The sequence below is a fragment of the Caretta caretta genome, chromosome 17, assembly GCF_965140235.1.
Source record: "Caretta caretta isolate rCarCar2 chromosome 17, rCarCar1.hap1, whole genome shotgun sequence".
Taxonomy (NCBI): domain Eukaryota; kingdom Metazoa; phylum Chordata; order Testudines; family Cheloniidae; genus Caretta; species Caretta caretta.
Genome location: NC_134222.1, coordinates 363579 through 381334, shown reverse-complemented (window position 1 = coordinate 381334; position 17756 = coordinate 363579). Strand labels below are relative to the sequence as shown.

The following is a 17756-nucleotide window of genomic DNA, read 5'->3' as shown; positions in this document are numbered from 1 at the left end:
ATTTCAATTACAACACAATACAAAATGTACAGTGCTCACTTTATATTTTTGATTACAAGTATTTGCACTGTAAAAAAAAATAGTATTTTTCAATTCACCTAATACAAGTACTGTAGTGCAATCTCTTTATCATGAAAGTTGAACTTATAAATGTAGAAATATGTACAAAAAATACTGCACTCAAAAACAAAACAATCTAAAATTTTAGAGTCTGCAAGTCCATTCAGTCCTACCTCTTGTTCAGCCAATCGCTCAGACAGACAAGTTTGTTTACATTTACGGGAGATACTGCTGCCTGCTTCTTATTTACAATGTCACCTGAAAGTGAGAATAGGCATTCTCATGGCACAGTTGTAGCTGGCATCGCAAGATATTTATGTGCCATAAGATTCATATGTCCCTTCGTGCTTCAACCACTATTCCAGGGGACATGTGTCCATGCGGATGAATGGTTCTGCTCGATAACAATCCAAAGCAGTGCGGAAACAACACATGTTCATTTTCATTATTTGAGTCAGATGCCACTAGCAGAAGGTTGATTTTCTTTTTTGGTGGTTCGGGTTCTGTAGTTTCCACATCGGAGTGTTGCTCTTTTAAGACTTCCGAAAGCAAGCTCCACCCCTCATCCCTCTCAGATTTTGGAAGGCACTTCAGATTCTTAAACTTTTGGTTGAGTGCTGTAGCTATCTTTAGAAATCTCACATTGGTACCTTCTTTGTGTTTTGTTAAATCTGTCCTTAAAATGAACAACATGTGCTGGGTCATCATCCGAGACTGCTATAACATGAAATATGTGGCAGAATGCAGATAAAACAGAGCAGGGGACACACAATTCTCCCCCAAGGAGTTCGGTCACAAATTTAATTAACGCATTATTTTTTAACGAGTATCGGAAGCGTGTCCTCTGGAATGGTGGCTGAAGCATGAAGGGGCATATGAATGTTTAGCATATCTGGCACGTAAATACCTTCCAATGCCAGCTACAAAAATGCCATGCAAATGCCTGTTCTCACTTTCTGATGACATTGTAAATAAGAAGAGGGCAGCAGCATCGCCTGTAAATGTCGTCAAACTTGTTTGTCTTAGTTATTGGCTGAACAAGAAGTAGGACTGAGCGGACTTGTAGGCTCTGAAGTTTTACATTGTTTTGTTTTTGAGTGCAGTTATGTAACCAAAAAAAAAATCTACATTTGTAAGTTGCACTTTCACTGCAAAGAGATTGTACTACAGTACTTGGATGAGGTGAATTGAAAAATACTATTTCTTTATAGTTTTTACAGTGCAAATATTTGTAATCAAATAATACACGGTTTGATTTCAATTACAACACACTATACTATATATATAGAAAAACATCCAAAATATTTAATAAATCCAAAATACTTAATAAATTTCAATTGGTGTGATTAAAACTGTGATTAATAGCGATTTTTTTTAATCACTATTAATTTTGTTGAGTTAACTGCGATTAATCGACAGCCCAAATTCAAACAAATAGAGCTTTGGATATATAGCGACACTAATGTGTGGGATATGGAGCTTGTTGACGTTATTTCACATACTTGAGAACGCCAAAACACATGAAGTGAGTATTGAAATGGTCACAAATTTAAAGAAAACTTACTTCACGTGTCTGTTTTGTTGGACATTCAAATCCAGTGGGCATCTGTCAAAGTGGTAATGCAGAAGCATCCAGTCAGCTTTTTCAAGCTTAACAAAGCCTCATTGAGTATGTCTACACTGCAGTTACACACCAGTGGCTGGCCCATGTGAGTCAACACCCTTCCCCCATTGTGGGGACCCAGAGCCTGGGCTTCAGCCCAAGTCAGCTGACATGGGCCAGCTGCAAGCATTTAACTGCAGTGTAGACATACTGAGGCTTCCCTAGCTGGTACTAGATACTATGGTGATTGGGCCACTTTCTACATTCATACATATAGAAAGCAAATTTAAAGGGACACTGTCATGTTAAAAATATTTTTTCTAAAAAGTCTTAACTGTATTACTAATAAAAGTTTGGGATACTCAAAAATTTATTTAAAACGTATCTTTCACATTTTATGCTATTTACTTTTTTGCCTTTCACTCAGTTTGGACAATGAATGGGGATTGGTTTCACTTTCTGGTTCTGTACTAACAGTGCTGAAGTATTTGGGTTTCAAACATTGCAAGGAATGTCTTAAGTCCAAACAGCTGTTTCATTTACTCTTTTAAATCATGGAAACATTTCTATTAGATTTTCACCTCCACTTAAATAAAACTTAGCATTGGGCCTAAACTTCCTGGCACTGACCTTTTTTAAAATTTGAAAACACAGCCATTGTTGAGTTAACAAAACAAGAAAGACCTGAACTATTTCCCCTTCCATCCCATCAGTACTCTGATTCTCAAAGCATGTCATACAGTTTTACTGGACTGTCCAAAACCTTTTCACCTGTATGCTGAGAGCAAATAAAAACTTCAATCTTAAAGGGAAAACTTTCAGATTCTTTGAAACTGAAAATGGTGGTATACAATGAAAACTTTCTCAACTATCAGTTATGCCAATACAATATGGGTTTGAAACTGCATTGTTGAGGGGGCTGGAGCAGAAGGCAGCTGCATACTCCCAGTGCGGGGGCTGATAGAAAAGTCTGTTTCAGTAATATGCCAGGCCTGACTTAAATCAAGATATGCAGTTCTAAGGCTTCTGATTAGTTGGCTTGGTAGTAACAGGGCAGTAGGAAAGAGAACTAGTTTGTGTCTGGTATGATGGCTTATTTTATTAACACTTCATCTCAGGAAAGATCAAGTACTTAGTGAACTGACATAATGGCCTCCTGTATCTCTGCATGTGTACACAGCATAACATGCTAAACGATTTAGTTCAGGCTGATATGACTGACCAGCTTCTCAGTCAAACTGGAACTGGAGTAGCAAGGGGTTGACGGTTAGGACTGAAGTGAATTCAGTTGTATGTAAAAGTTAATGGAACTCCTGCCCATACTATGCCTGTCTCAAGTTGGTGTTAGTTAATTACTTTCACAAGCATTAACTTACAAAGCTTTACCAAAGACAGAGCCTGTATAAGTTTAGGTAAAACAATATTTTTAGTCATAACTACTGTTGCAATAATAAGGAAGTATTCAAAAGTTTGCCTGTAATTCTGTCCCCTTTTGCATATGCATTGTGATCACACTCAGTATTTTTTACAAAACTGCTGCCTTGTTCAGTGTGTATTATGGGCAGTATCTGAAGCTCTTGTCTCTTTGCCACTTCTTCATTTACTACAGAAGTTGGAAGTGTCTAGAGAAAGAAGCAAGGAACTTCAGAAAGAGAGTCTTGTGGTTAAGGCTCTGAACTGACACTCGGAACAACTGGGTTCTAGCCTTGGTTCTTCCAGCATCACAGAGCAAGTCTGTGGATGTCTTGTTGCCAAAAATTTTCAGGAGTGTCAGCTAATTGTGTATTCATTTTCTGGGTGTCAGTTTGAGACACCTACAGCCCAGCTTCCAGAAGTACTCAAGACTTGCAACTCCAGCTGAAGTCAATGGGAGCTGTAGGTCCCTCAGAACCTCTGAAAATTCAGGCACTTCCTGTTTCAAGTTGGGCATCCAAATTTAATGGAAATGTTTTTAAAAACTGGGTTTGTCCCCGGTGTGTAAAATGGAGATGCTGCTTCCCTGCTTCAGAGGAGTTATGAAGATCAATTCATTAATATTTGAGAGACACTCTGGTATTATGGTGATGGGGCCAAAGAAAAGCCCGTTGACAAAGTGCTAAAAGCAGGTGTTGTGGAAAGCTGGGAAAGCTCCCATTTCTAATTCTGCAGGCTCTATGAGGTATTTGATTTGAAACCTGCCATTGTTCCAGGACTGAATATTGCCCATTTGTGCATGAGAGGAAGTGTAATTTTGGAGGAAAGAATTAAATATTTTTGAGGTAGGCTGAAGTTAAAAAAAAAAAAAAAAAAAAAAAACCACAAAAGTACAGTGGCAGTTTGCGGCAGGTCTCAATCTGTAACTTACTGTTTACAACACTTATCACTGAGATATCTGAACATTATCCAGACCTGCTCAGAGATTTAGAATAGTCCAAGTTCTAGCAGAGCAGAGGAGTATGGTAGGATAAAGAAGGATGGTCTTGTGAATAAGACACTGGACTGGGATTTGAGAGCTGGGTGCAATTCCTAGCCCTGTCATAGATTTAATCTGTGTGCCTCCTTCCCTAACTGAACAGTGGGGATAATATTTCCCTCACAAGAGTGTTGTGGCATTAAATGTGTTGATGTGAGGTGCTCGGGGACTATGGTGATGAATGCCATAGAAAATATTTTAAATAAATACATGCAATTTATGACATGAATGTCACCATATGATCTGTGCGTGTGTGAGCAGATATAACACACATGTAGCTATAATAATTGTAAATGTCTGTATATGTTAAATATGGAAACTTACTGGTTAGACCAGTATACCTACTATAATAATACCCAGGCTTGTGTATTAGACACTCCTCAAACCTCTTATGTCCTTATTGTCCCTTTAATTTAAAAAAAAAAAAAGTATTGATTTGACTAAATGGTCTCCTTGGTGGACACCTTGTGAATCACATTTTAGTGTCAGATTTTACAGCCTTGTTCTAACTTAGTGGAAATCATTATTTTATAATGGAAATACTGACAGACTCTGAGGGCACAAGATAGAATGGTCTATGGCTGTTACAAGATCTTTAGTTGATTTTTCTCTGAATAATTGAGCTTTGCTATCCAAGGAGTCTGATTACCACAAGCAGGAGAGATGCAGAGGGCAAAGAGTCCAGTTACCACATGCAGGAGTGATGAGGTCTGCATTGGCTTAAAATCTAGCATTCTTTCAGTTGCAACTGGAGAGAGGCTTATCTGCAAGGTGAAGAATGATTGTTAAAATGCAGTCAGCTGATCAAACTTCTTCCATTTTCTCATCCAGCTGGATGAAATCCAGGAGCTAACAGTAGCAGCACATAATTAGTAGTGGTCTGGGTTTCACCATGTGTGAGAATTTATAGAGGGTTTCAAGTGGGGTGGAGCAAGTTTATTTTTGACAGACTATAGACACTGACAGGGAAAATGGATGTCTTCCTTCAATGAAACTGGCAGCTGCCTGGGAGCACTGTCCAGAATTATCCCCTTGTGGCTGATATTGGGTGGAGGTGGTTGCAACTGTTAACTTTTCTTTTTCATTAACGTAATGTATCTCTTTCTTTTCATGTGTTGGTTTCTTGGAGCAGTCATTACAGTAAGTATTGCTTTTATCAGTGATCTGTGGTGCTTGGAAGTGTGTGTAAATCTGTCTGGTACAAGGCAGTGTGTGTGTGTGTAGGGAAGTCGCTGACCTGAGCTAGTGGAGTTGCTGCTTTCTCAGTCATCCAGTTACATGGATGAGGAACTGGGTCTCAACATCTCTTCACAAACTGATATATTAAATGACACAGATGATTCTTTATTTACTGCAATGGCATTTGACTGTACATGTTTCAGAACAAACCATTATGGCAGATAGGTGGAGCAAACATAGAGCAAGTCTATCCAGTCCTGCTGCCTTTGGGCAACGTGATCCCATGAGTAACCTGCCCTCTAAATTCCTTAACTCCTTTTATTTACCAAATGCTTCACTAGTCTTGATTCATCCCACACCACCCACCAAGGATGTATAGTGGCTCTTCTTTTCCTGTCATATCAGTCATTGCTTGAAACTGATGTCTCTTGCTCATTAGGGAGGAGAAATTCAAGTAGCTGTGGTGAAAGCTCTGCACACTGTACTGTCTGGTTTCAGTGCTTACCTGAACACTAAGGGCATGGCTACACTTGCAAATGTAGAGCGCTTTGAGTTAAACCAATCTTTGTAAAGCGCAGTAGGGAAAGCGATGCAGTCTGTCCATACTGACAGCTGCGAGCGCACTGGTGTGTCCACATTTGCGGCACTTGCAGCGGCATTGGGAGCAGTGCATTGTGGGCAGCTATTCCGCAGAGCACCTCTTCCCATTCTGGCGCTGTGGCTTGTGGGAAGGGGGCGGGATGTGTGGGGCATTCTGGGTCCTGTCCCAATACCCCGTGATGCATCAGTAGGATCCCAGCAATCCCTCTGCTTCCGTCCACAATTGGTGCCATCTTTCAACATTTTTTGTACTGCGCGCTCTGTCTTCCCTTTTGGTCTGCAGGAATGGAGCCCGAACTGTTGAGGAATGTGCTGATGAATCTCGCCAGCACATCATGTTTGGCACTTGAGTTACTCCTTAAGATCCAAAGTGATGGTGAGGACTCCGACGATGATATCGACTTGGGTAATGCATATGACATGAGATTGCTTGTGGCATTCACAGACATGCTCACCACCATGGAACAGAGCTTTTGGGCTTGGGAAACAAGCGGTGAGTGGTGGGATCACATTGTCATGCAAGTCCGGGATGATGAGCAGTGGCTGCAGAACTTTTGGATGAGAAAAGCCACTTTCATGGGACTGTGTGAGGAGCTCGCCCCCACCCTGCGGCGCAAGGACATGATGAGAGCTGTCCTGACTGTGGAGAAGCGGGTGACTATTGCAATCTGGAAGCTGGCAAATCCAGACAGCTACCGATCGGTCGCTAACCAGTTTGGACTGGGGAAGTCGGCCGTTGGAATCGTGTTGATATAAGTTTGCAGGGCCATTAATCGCATCCTGCTCAGAAGAACTGTGACTCTGGGTAATGTGCATGACATTGTGGATGGCTTTGCACAAATGGGTTTCCCTAACAGCGGAGGGGCGATAGATGAGACACATATTCCAGTTCTGGCACCAGCCCACCTAGCCTCCAAGTAAGTTAAATGGAAGGGCTATTTCTCTGTGGTTCTCCAGGTGCTTGTGGATCACCGTGGGTGTTTCATTGACATTAATGCAGGCTGGCCAGGAAAGGTGCATGATGCACGCATCTTTCGGAACACTGGCCTGTTCAGGAAGCTGCAAGCCGGGACTCTTTTCCCAGACCAGAAGATCACCGTAGGGGAAATCGAAATGCCCATTGTGATCCTTGGAGACCCCGCTTACCCTTTAATGCCATGGCTCATGAAACCCTACTCAGGGAGCCTTGACAGCAGCGAGAAGCAGTTCAACAACAGGCTGAGCTGGTGCAGAATGACTGTGGAGTGTGCTTTTGGCCGTTTAAACGGCTGCTGGCACTCTCTGTATGGGAAGCTGGACCTGGCCGATGAAGCATCCCCGCGGTTATATCCGCGTGCTATACCCTCCATAACATTTGTGAAGGGAAGAGTTGAACGATTCACTCAGGCATGGAACTTGGAGGTTCAACACCTGGAGACTGAATTTGAACAGCCAGAGAGCAGGGCTACTAGAGGGGCCTAGCGCGGGACTGCAAGGATTAGGGATGCCTTGAGGGAGCAATTTGAGGCTGAAAGCCACCAGTAATGTCGGGTGTCCTTGATGGGAGTGAAGTGCAGTGGTTCCAATGTTAGTAGGAATCTGTGTTTGCTACATATGATACACTGACTTGCAGTGCCTGTTTCTTTCCTGGGCTAAGGTATCTTTTACGTTATGCAATAATAAAGAATGTTTTCAAAGCAAAAAAATGCATTTATTGAAAAGAAAATGCATTTATTGAAAAGAGAAACAACTGCGTGGGAAACAGAAAGGGCAAGGGGCTGGGGTGGGGAATGGTACAATCACAGGTTTGCGTATGTCCTGTTATCATACTCAGCCTTCCTGTCTGGAGTGCTGTGCAATGAGTGCTATACTGCATGGTGATGGGAGTTGAGCGCAGTGGATAAGGGTCTTAGTTTTCAGGGCTGGGTGGGGAAGCTACAGGTGTTGGAGGCAGCTGGTGGCAGTAAGAACCTGGATGTTAGGGAAAGTGGGTTGGAGGTGACATGGGGGCACAAGGGAAAGAGTTTTGGGACAAGGGCTGCAGGGCGGGGTGGACGTGGTAGTGCTCCGCCTGCATGGCTATCCGCGCCTGGATCGAGTCCGCTTAGCGCTCCATGATACTTATCAACCGCTCTGTGTTTTTGGTGCCAGCGATCTGCATTCTGTTGGTGGACCCTCCTTTCACTCTCCTGCCACTCCTGCACTTTTTGATTTTCATTAAGGGAGTGTTGCATGACTTCATGCAGCATGTCCTCTTTGGTTCTATGTGGCCTCTTCCTGACTCTTTGCAGCCTCTTGGCCGGTGATAAAACAGATGCTGAGATCTCAAGGTTGCATCTGTAAAGGCAAAATGTAACACTTAACAGAGGCAGCATTGTTCACACCAGAGAGAGCAATGATTCTCCTGTACTTAAGAAGGACAAACACAGTCTACACAATAGCATAATTTGCCCGTCCCAAAGCAAGCGCACATAACCCCTGGGAGCCCCAAAATGGTGAGTAAGCACAGGGTCAAGGGGGACTGATTCTTTCATGGTTGTACTGTCCTCTGGGTTTCTGTGCCTTAGGGAGAGCCAACAGCTGCAGGGGGGCCCCTATGCTGAACAGTGTCCCTACATCTTCCCCAGGAGTTTGTCCTGGAAGATATCTCACTGCTGAGGGTGATCTGGGAAGCAAGGGAGGGTCTTCTACTACAATGCGGCTTCTGCCCTAGCCCATATGCAGCTTGCCTGTGTGTAGCAATGGTCCCCCCGCCCCTCATGGCACAGTGGCCTGACTGGGATAAGGACTACAGTGGCTCTCCCACAAAACCTGCACAAGCGCATTGCCAGTTCTGGATGAGACCTTTGAAGAGATCACTGAGGCGGATTACCGCAGTGTGAGAGAGCATCTAGGCATGCATGCAGCCCTAACTCTTCTCACCCCAAAAACCCGCACCGAATAACTTCCTTCCCAAAATAAAAGCCGTTTACCAGGAGCCTCCTATGGTGTTTGTCCTTCCCTAAGCACTGGCTGCTGTGACTGGCTACCTTCCTCCTGGCTTGAGAACAGCTCCTGGCTGCATGCATCTAGGGATGCCAGCGTGTCTTCCTCCTCCTCAGCACCCTCACTCCCGCATTGCTCCTCCTATCATGTTGGACCGTGCTCTGAAGTGTCCACAATGGTATTCGGAGTGGAGGTGGGGTCGCCCCCAAGTATCGCGTCCAGTTCTTTGTGAAAACGGCAGGTCGCAGGGGCAGCACCGGAGCAGCTATTTGCCTCTGGGCTTTGCGGTAGGCGTTCCACAGCTACTTCGCTTTAACCCTGCACTGCACTGCATCCCGGTCATGGCCACTTTTCATCATGTCCATTGATATCTGCCCGAAGGTATCGTAATTCCTATGGCTGGAGCGCAGCTGGGACTGGACAGCTTCCTCCCCCCCGAACACTGAAGTCCAGCACCTCGCCATTGCTCCATACTGGGGATCACCTGGCGCATGGAGGCATGGTCACCTGCAAAGATTCACTGAGAGCACTCCACGCCTGGCTGAACAAACAGGAAGGGGATTTTCAAAATTCCCAGAGAATTTAAAGGGCGGGTCTGATGGTTGGTCACCTGAGGGCAGGACAGTAGAGTTCAAAGTGATGACCAGAGTGGCTAGAACAGGCATTGTGGGACACTTCTGGAGGCCGATCAGAGCGCATTAACAGACAGGGAGTCCCTCCAACGTGGGCGCACCAAATGTTATTCCACTCGCTGAGGTGGAGTACCAGGAGCTCTGTAGCCGTGGAGTCAGAGCGCTCTATGTGCCTTGCCAGTGTGGACAAGTCATGAGTTAGAGTGCACTGAGCTGCTTTAATTTGCTCTAACTTGCAAGTGTAGCCATGCCCTAAGGTGCATGTTTCCAAGGACAGTTTGAATCCAGTTCTGGATCCACATTTTGTCTTTTAAAAGCCAACTTCTGCCCTATTTCTTCCACGTCTGTCATCTAATCAAAGCTGTATTTGGCAGTCTGGTTTACTTCTGTTAAACAGGCTTCCTCCCTTGGGTCTTCATTCCTTTCTTTAAAAAAGTAAAACATCCTGTAAATGAAATAGGTAACAAACTCCAATGCTCTGGGTATCAGACTTAAGTGTCTTGTATGGACAACTTATGCTTTGACCTAATCTTATACCTGGCCACCAGTCATGGGTACTTTCAGAAATGTACATGCAAATAGAAATCTGAAATCACATTGTCACTACATTCAAACCTTGGTCCCAGGTCTGGGAGTAACTGATAACTTTGCTGCTATATATCAGTCAATCAGCAATAAGATCATGTTAGTCTCTTGGATCCCAACAGGTAACCAAAATTTTTCTTTATGGCAGAATGAGTACATGAAAGATGACTTTCTGATCAAAATTGAAACCTGGCACAAACCGGACCTTGGAATGCAGGAGAATGTAAGTGCTTTCAGTGAGGAACTTTGTGACATTAAGTGGCTAGATCTGTTGCTTGTCCTGTTTTTGAATTCAGTATTGTTATTCTCTTCACATTTCTGGGATTAACATACCTCATGTCAGGCTAGCAAGGAGACTATGCCCCTTATGATTAGACTCCCTTTTGCCTGCTCTGGGTGGGAATGGATGCTTATTAAAACTGTACTTCTGAAGCTCTTGTGCAGAAATTGGTTGGGTTTTGCAGCTTCACTTCTGAATTACCTTTTTCTTTAGCTGATTTTATGTTTCAACATTAACTGGTGAAGCCCTCAACTCTGACCCCCTGCTAATGGGTGCTTGATGCTCAGATCTTTATCTCTGTTCTCCATTCTAATTTGGCATGGGGATGATGTGTAGATGGTTTGAAATAAAAATCTGGCTCCCACTTCTACTGCAGGTTCATAAACTAGAGCCAGATGTATGGAAGAATGTAGAAGCAATTTATATAGACATTGCAGATCGGAACCAAGTGCTCTCCAAGGTATGCTGGTGGGTAAAGCATTTCATGTGATGGCATTAGTATTACAAAAGGAAGATTGATGCAAACCTCATTTCTGAAAATTAGCATGACCCTGCAGATAATCAGACAAGAAGTGAGGAGGGAAGGAGAGACTTTTTTTAATGGGGGCGTGACTGTGGTCGCTGGAGGGGCTACACTGAGAATGCTTCATCAGGGCAAACTGAAAAGCATAGGGCAGATGATCCCCAAAACTGGTGGTTTATTTTATAAATAGATTTCATCAAGCAGCTTCTGTAACACCTTAATGGTTACCAAGAAGCAAAAACACAGTTCCCTTTAATCAATTCAGGCTTTGGCTCCCACCGAGACAGCCTAGTCTGATATAGTGAAAACCTTATTCACCATATGTAAAGCTCAACCAATCCCGTGAGATCGGACACATTACTCACCAAGTCAATGAATACTTCAGATCTTACCCAAATGCATGCTTAAAGCCAATCCTTATTAACTAAATCTAAGATTTATTTAAAAAGAAAAGAAAGAGTTACTGTGGTTAAAAGATCATTATATATACGGAGATGAATCATGTTCTTATGTCAGTTTCATAGCAGAGATGGTGAGGCTGCTGATTTGTAAAAGTCCTTCTAGAATCTGTTCAATAGGTTATAGCCCAGTAGGCAGTCCGTGTGCATAGTTTTGTTCAAATTCTTCCATGAGAATTGCAGGGCTAATCCAGAATAGACCTGGAGACCTCAGTCTTGTGATTTAGACTTTCCCTGACAAAGTTTTAAGCAGATCTGAGATAGTAAGGATCAGGCCCGAAAGTTTCTTTATAGCTGAAAGAAAAGGAGTACTAGTGGCACCTTAGAGACTAACCAATTTCACGAAAGCTTATGCTCAAATAACTTGTTTCAGAGTAACAGCCGTGTTAGTCTGTCTTTGCAAAAAGAAAAGGAGTACTTGTGGCACCTTAGAGACTAACCAATTTATTTGAGCATGAGCTTTCGTGAGCTACAGCTCACTTCATCGGATGCATACCGTGGAAACTGCAGAAGACATTATATACACACAGAGACCATGTGTGTATGTAATGTGTATATATGTGTCTCTGTGTGTATATAATGTCTTCTGCAGTTTCCACGGTATGCATCCGATGAAGTGAGCTGTAGCTCACGAAAGCTCATGCTCAAATAAATTGGTTAGTCTCTAAGGTGTCACTAGTACTCCTTTTCTTTTTGCAAATACAGACTAACACGGCTGCTACTCTGAAACCTGTCTCTATAGCTGAAGTTCAGCTGATAACCTCTTGGCAGCAAATAATCACAGAGGGCATTCCATGGATCAAGAATAAGTAATGTACATTGTTGCTTTGAAGTAAATCTGTGTTTCCTAAGCACACATCAATAACTACTTGTATTTATTAGCATAAGGCAATTAACTGTTCAAACAGTTCATAGGTAGCTTACTACAAACTTTAAAGAGAAATAAAGACAAAGATATTATTACACCACAAGTTCTAACTACATGTTAGTATCTCCTTTTGATCTCTGAATCAATAGAATATAGTAATGAAATATCATAGACCGGAACAGAAGTTTAGCGTCTATAAGCTAATTAGATCACATTGTTAAACTTCTCACAAGATATAGGTATCAGAGTAACAGCCGTGTTAGTCTGTATTCGCAAAAAGAAAAGGAGTACTTGTGGCACCTTAGAGACTAACCAATTTATTTGAGCATAAGCTTTCGTGAGCTATAGCTCACTTCATCGGATGCATACTGTGGAAAATACAGAAGATGTTTTTATACACACAGAGCATGAAAAAATGGGTGTTTATCACTACAAAAGGTGTCTCTCCCCCCCTCCCCTCCCGCTGGTAATAGCTTATCTAAAGTGATCACTCTCCTTACAATGTGTATGATAATCAAGGTGGGCCATTTCCAGCACAAATCCAGGGTTTAACAAGAACGTCTGAGGAAGGGGGGAGGAATAAACAAGGGGAAATAGGTTACTTTTTATAAAGAATCAACCATTCCCAGTCTCTATTCAAGCTTAAGTTAATTGTATCCAATTTGCAAATTAATTCCAATTCAGCAGTCTCTCGTTGGAGTCTGTTTTCGAAGATTTTTTGTTGAAGGATAGTCACTTTGAGATCAGAAATCGAGTGACCAGAGAGATTGAAGTGTTCTCCGTCTGGTTTATGAATAATACTTGACATCTGATTTGTGTCTATTTATTCTTTTACGTAGAGACTGTCCAGTTTGCCCAATGTACATGGCAGAGGGGCATTGCTGGCACATGATGGCATATATCACATTGGTAGATGTGCAGGTGAACGATTGTAAGGAGAGTGATCACTTTAGATAAGCTATTACCAACAGGAGAGTGGGTTTTGTGCGGGAGGGGGGAGAAAACCTGGATTTGTGCTGGAAATGGCCCACCTTGATTATCATACACATTGTAAGGAGAGTGATCACTTTAGAAATAGTTTTACTTTGTGTAATGACTCAACAAGGACTAGCCCTGTTTACCATTTCAATACTCTTCTAATACATCCTTGTGGGTTGTTTTCAGGTCACACAGCCTGCTGGTTGTTTAACTCTTACTGGCTCAGCGTGGCAGAGGGCTAAAGGAAACTAGAGAACAGTAGGGTCCTTTATGGACAATTTTGATGTAACTCTTAATTTTGTATCCAGTGCTTAGATACTACAAAGGTGGGCTTGGTAGAAATGCCTAGTTAAGTGTTGTTCATCTGTATATAGCATTGTAGTTGGCCATAGTACTTTGCTTAGCAAGGACTGACATTGTCCTTGTCTTGAAGAGCTTGGATTTCAAAGCAGCACAAAATAGACAATGGAGAAGAGGACAGGCGAGACTGGAAGAAATTCACAAAATAAGGTTATGGAGTTGGGTGGCTGGTGCTATATGCCTCACATTAACTTTTTTCCAGTATCTTTACCTTTTAAAGGGAATTAAGTTGCTTTTGTTTCAGTATAACACATGCAATAGTCTGAAATGGACACACTATTCAGATCTTTAGCGCCTTTAAATTGCAGTAATAAGTCAATTCCATCTCAGGTTCTTGCACCAAATCTCCATGAGCTCTGTCTTTGTGACTTGTCTAGGCACCAGAACCCTTCCATGGAATTATAGCTTGTATCTACGTATCAGTAGTATATGTGTACACACACACACACTGGTACCCAGCACAAAAAAAATTCATAATTCCCACATACCTTCCAAGTGTAATTCCCAGAAATTACATGTTACATCCGAGGCATGAAATTACACATGCAAAGCATTCTTTGAACAGGTGTTTGAGGCACATTTATCTGGATATTTTGAAATATGAGTGATGATGAGCAAGAGAAGAGGACTGCATGGGGGTGGGGGGGCGAGGAAGGGAAGAGACTGTTCTTAACACATTGATCCATGTACTCCTTTTTTTCCAAAAATGTGTGTTGGAGTGGTAAGGAGTCCAAACTAGCCCAAATACTACTGGCAGCTAGTGATTTGTTTCATGGCTGTGACGCCAAAGGGTGGTAATTTATGGTTGTGAACATTAAATTCACATTTTTCAAAATGTTTCCCAAGTTTATGCACTTTAAACCTCTTCCATTCCTTTCCTTTCTCTCACTTGCTTTCTAATGGTATATACCATACATATGGTATATACCATGTCAAATAAATCTAGACAGACAAGAATCCAAACCATGTGCAATGCTTACCACTAGAAAGAAAAGGAGTACTTGTGGCACCTTAGAGACTAACCAATTTATTTGAGCATGAGCTTTCGTGAGCTACAGCTCACTTCATCGGATGCATACCGTGGAAACTGCAGCAGACTTTATATATGTGTATGTGTGTATATAAAGTCTGCTGCAGTTTCCACGGTATGCATCCGATGAAGTGAGCTGTAGCTCACGAAAGCTCATGCTCAAATAAATTGGTTAGTCTCTAAGGTGCCACAAATACTCCTTTTCTTTTTGTGAATACAGACTAACACGGCTGTTACTCTGAAGCTTACCACTAGGTTTCCTGATCCTCACTTTTAAACTAACTCTACTATAACAGGTCTCTGTGATTTGTATAAATAAGGAAACTCAATATCTGAATCCATAGATAATGCTCCACCTCAATATCAAGCCTAAAGTTTTACTAATATGCTGATTAAATCTAGTGTACTACAAGGTTCCAACACTGTTGGTGACATGCTATTCAGAAAGCAATAGAATAAAAAATAACTACACTTTTTTCTATGCTGCGTCAGTAAGACTGTAAATAAGTTGCGTTATCTTGTTTAAACTGCCTTCTTCCTGTAACTTAGATGCACAGACATAGCGTGTTTTATTATTATATTTGGGCCGTGTGATCATGTAATTAATATCCTATTGCAGGAAGAGTTAGTCACTGTAGGAACCTAAGGTTCAGTTCTGCAATGAAAAGTATCTGTAAAGATGGCATGGTGGGGTTCCCCGTTCAGTGACTCAATCCTTTCAAGTCAAACTTACTTAACTGGAGTAAAGAAAGGTATTTTCTTTAATTTAGCCTGGCATCAGAATGCAACTGAAGTTTTATTGTGGCTTCTGCATTATTTCTAGTAATAAACTGACTGCAAAACCCAGATTTGAGTGATACCAGTTTAATTCCATATCTCCAGTGGGGTTACATTGGTGTAAATCAGGGCACAGTTTGGATTCTGAATGGAACTGGACTAGTCTGTTGCTCCAGAACAATTCAGCTTGCTCTCCCACACTGTATTGGCTCTACAATGATGCCAGGAGTAAAGGCTTTTTTGGTCACCAAAGTGTGTAGCTATTACTTGTAATATGCACAACAAACAAGTCTCAGTAAGAAGGTGCCACATCTCAATCGCTCTTCTGCCACTAAATCTACTTAAAATCTGAATTTCATGGCTTTTTTGCAATTAAAGTCTCATTGTGAGTATTGGCAAAACCAAGTGTTTAAAATTAGTTGGTCCCCCCAAAAAATCGTGGGATTTAAAAATAAATAAATTTGGGGTTAGAGTTTCTAAATTAATCTCTTGTCTGAGTAATAAGGAACTTGAATTCCAAAGCAATTGTTTTGGAAGATTGGCCTTGAAAATAAGGATTTAAACAAAGTGTCTTCATATTCTCTATGATGCAGGGAAGTGTAGGAGTGCATTCTGACATGAGTACTGTGGTGATGCTGTTTTTATAGCACTGACCAATATTGATGATTAGAAATACACAAGGTATGTCTGCCTTAGAGTGCTGTGTACATTATTTCTTACAAGAGCCATGTGTTCTAGTCGCTTCCCAATACAGGTGATAATGTGAACCCTGTCCTGAAAAGCTTACAAACTAGTATCAGACACAATATACCAGTGGATTTGGTGGGGTAACAAAAGTAACATCAATTTTATAATACTCTTACTCAGCTAGGGTTAATGTACAGCATGGTGAAGTGAATTTTTTTCCTCTTGGCCAGTTTCTTAAAGGCTTCATGGAAAAAGTGGGTCTTGAGGAGATCTTTGAGTTACTCTAGACACTAACCTGTCCTCCAAGATCTGTTTCTTATGGATAAACATGTTTATATTTACAACAGGATTACAAGCAGGAAGAAGACCCAGCAAAATTTAAATCTGTCAAGACTGGACGTGGTCCTCTGGGCCCCAACTGGAAGGTGTGGATCACAGACCTCAGCACATCATGTCTGTTTTTGTGACTGGAGTGTGGTTGTCGGGATGGGTCAGGCATATGGAGGTTGGGGTATTAATTTGTCTAAACAAGGGAGGAAGTGTTTTCATCTGTGTCAGTGGAGGGTCTTATGTATGCGTGCTGAACGAGTGGACTACAAGTTCTGGGGGTCCTGTCCTAGAAAAAGGTTCCTACAGAGTTTCTGATTTCAGCTCATCATATGAACATCCTTGTCTCTTTGCAGAAAGAGCTGGGGAAACAGACAGATTGTCCGTACATGTGTGCTTACAAACTGGTAACAGTCAAGTTCAAGTGGTGGGGTCTGCAAAATAAAGTTGAGAACTTTATACAGAAGGTAAGTGAACCTGGTCAATATCGGGTTTTCAATGGCACCGTGGCCCCACTCCCCAACCCCACCCCAAGGCCCCGCCTGCACTTGGCCTCTTCCCTCCGAGGCCCCACTCGCTGCTCAGGCCTTTCCTCCTCACCCCGTTTGCTCACCTCCTCTTTCTCTGTGTGAGCAGTGGGTGGGGCCTTGGAGGGAAGAGACAGAGTAGGGGAGGGGCCTAATAATGTATGTTTGTAAGGCCTTAGTGTCTCCATTGCCTTAGTGCAGGGGAGGGCAAACTATGGCCCACAGGCCAGAGCTGGCCCATCAGGGCTTTCAATCCGGCATGTGGGATTGTGAGCTCCATGGCACAGTGGGACTAAGGCAGGCTCCCTGCCCTCCCTGGCTCCATGCTGCTCCTGGAAGTGGCCGGCACCACATCCCTGTCCATGTGCTGCCCTTGCCTGCACGCACCACCCTCCGCAGCTCCCATTGGCCGGGAACAGGGAACCGCAGCCAATGGGCGCTTCAGGGGTGGTACCCACAGGTGAGAGAAGCACGTAGTGGAGCTTCCTGCCCAACCCTACCCCCAGGAGCCACTGCCGGACATGCTGGCAACTTCTGGGAGCAGTGCGGGGCCAGGGCGCCTGCCTTAACCCCGCTGCGTGCCGCTGCCACCCCGGAGCCACTCAAGGTAAGCGGTGCTGGGCCAGAGACTGCACCCTTAACCTCCTGCCCTGCACCCCCTCCTGCACCCCAACCCCCTGCCCTGAGCCTCCAATCCCCTGTCCTGAGCCCCCTCCTGCACCCCGCACTCCTCCTGCACCCCAACCCCCTGCCCCAGCCCTACATTCATGGTCCTGCATATAATTTTCCCACCCAGATGTGGCCCTCAGGCCAGAAAGTTCGCCCACCCCTGGCTTAGTGTCTGGGGTTCCTTTGGATAATTAGGT

At 43.1% G+C, this 17756-nt stretch overlaps 1 protein-coding gene across 1 annotated transcript in view; it reads left to right on the top strand.

Moving 5' to 3' along the window:
* Positions 1–17756, top strand: part of PITPNA (phosphatidylinositol transfer protein alpha) — a 49187-nt gene that overhangs the window by 23584 nt on the left and 7847 nt on the right. The window contains 5 exon segments of the mRNA XM_075120920.1: positions 5248–5255; positions 10224–10298; positions 10732–10815; positions 16384–16461; positions 16720–16830. Of these exon segments, the coding sequence (XP_074977021.1) occupies positions 5248–5255; positions 10224–10298; positions 10732–10815; positions 16384–16461; positions 16720–16830 (356 nt within the window).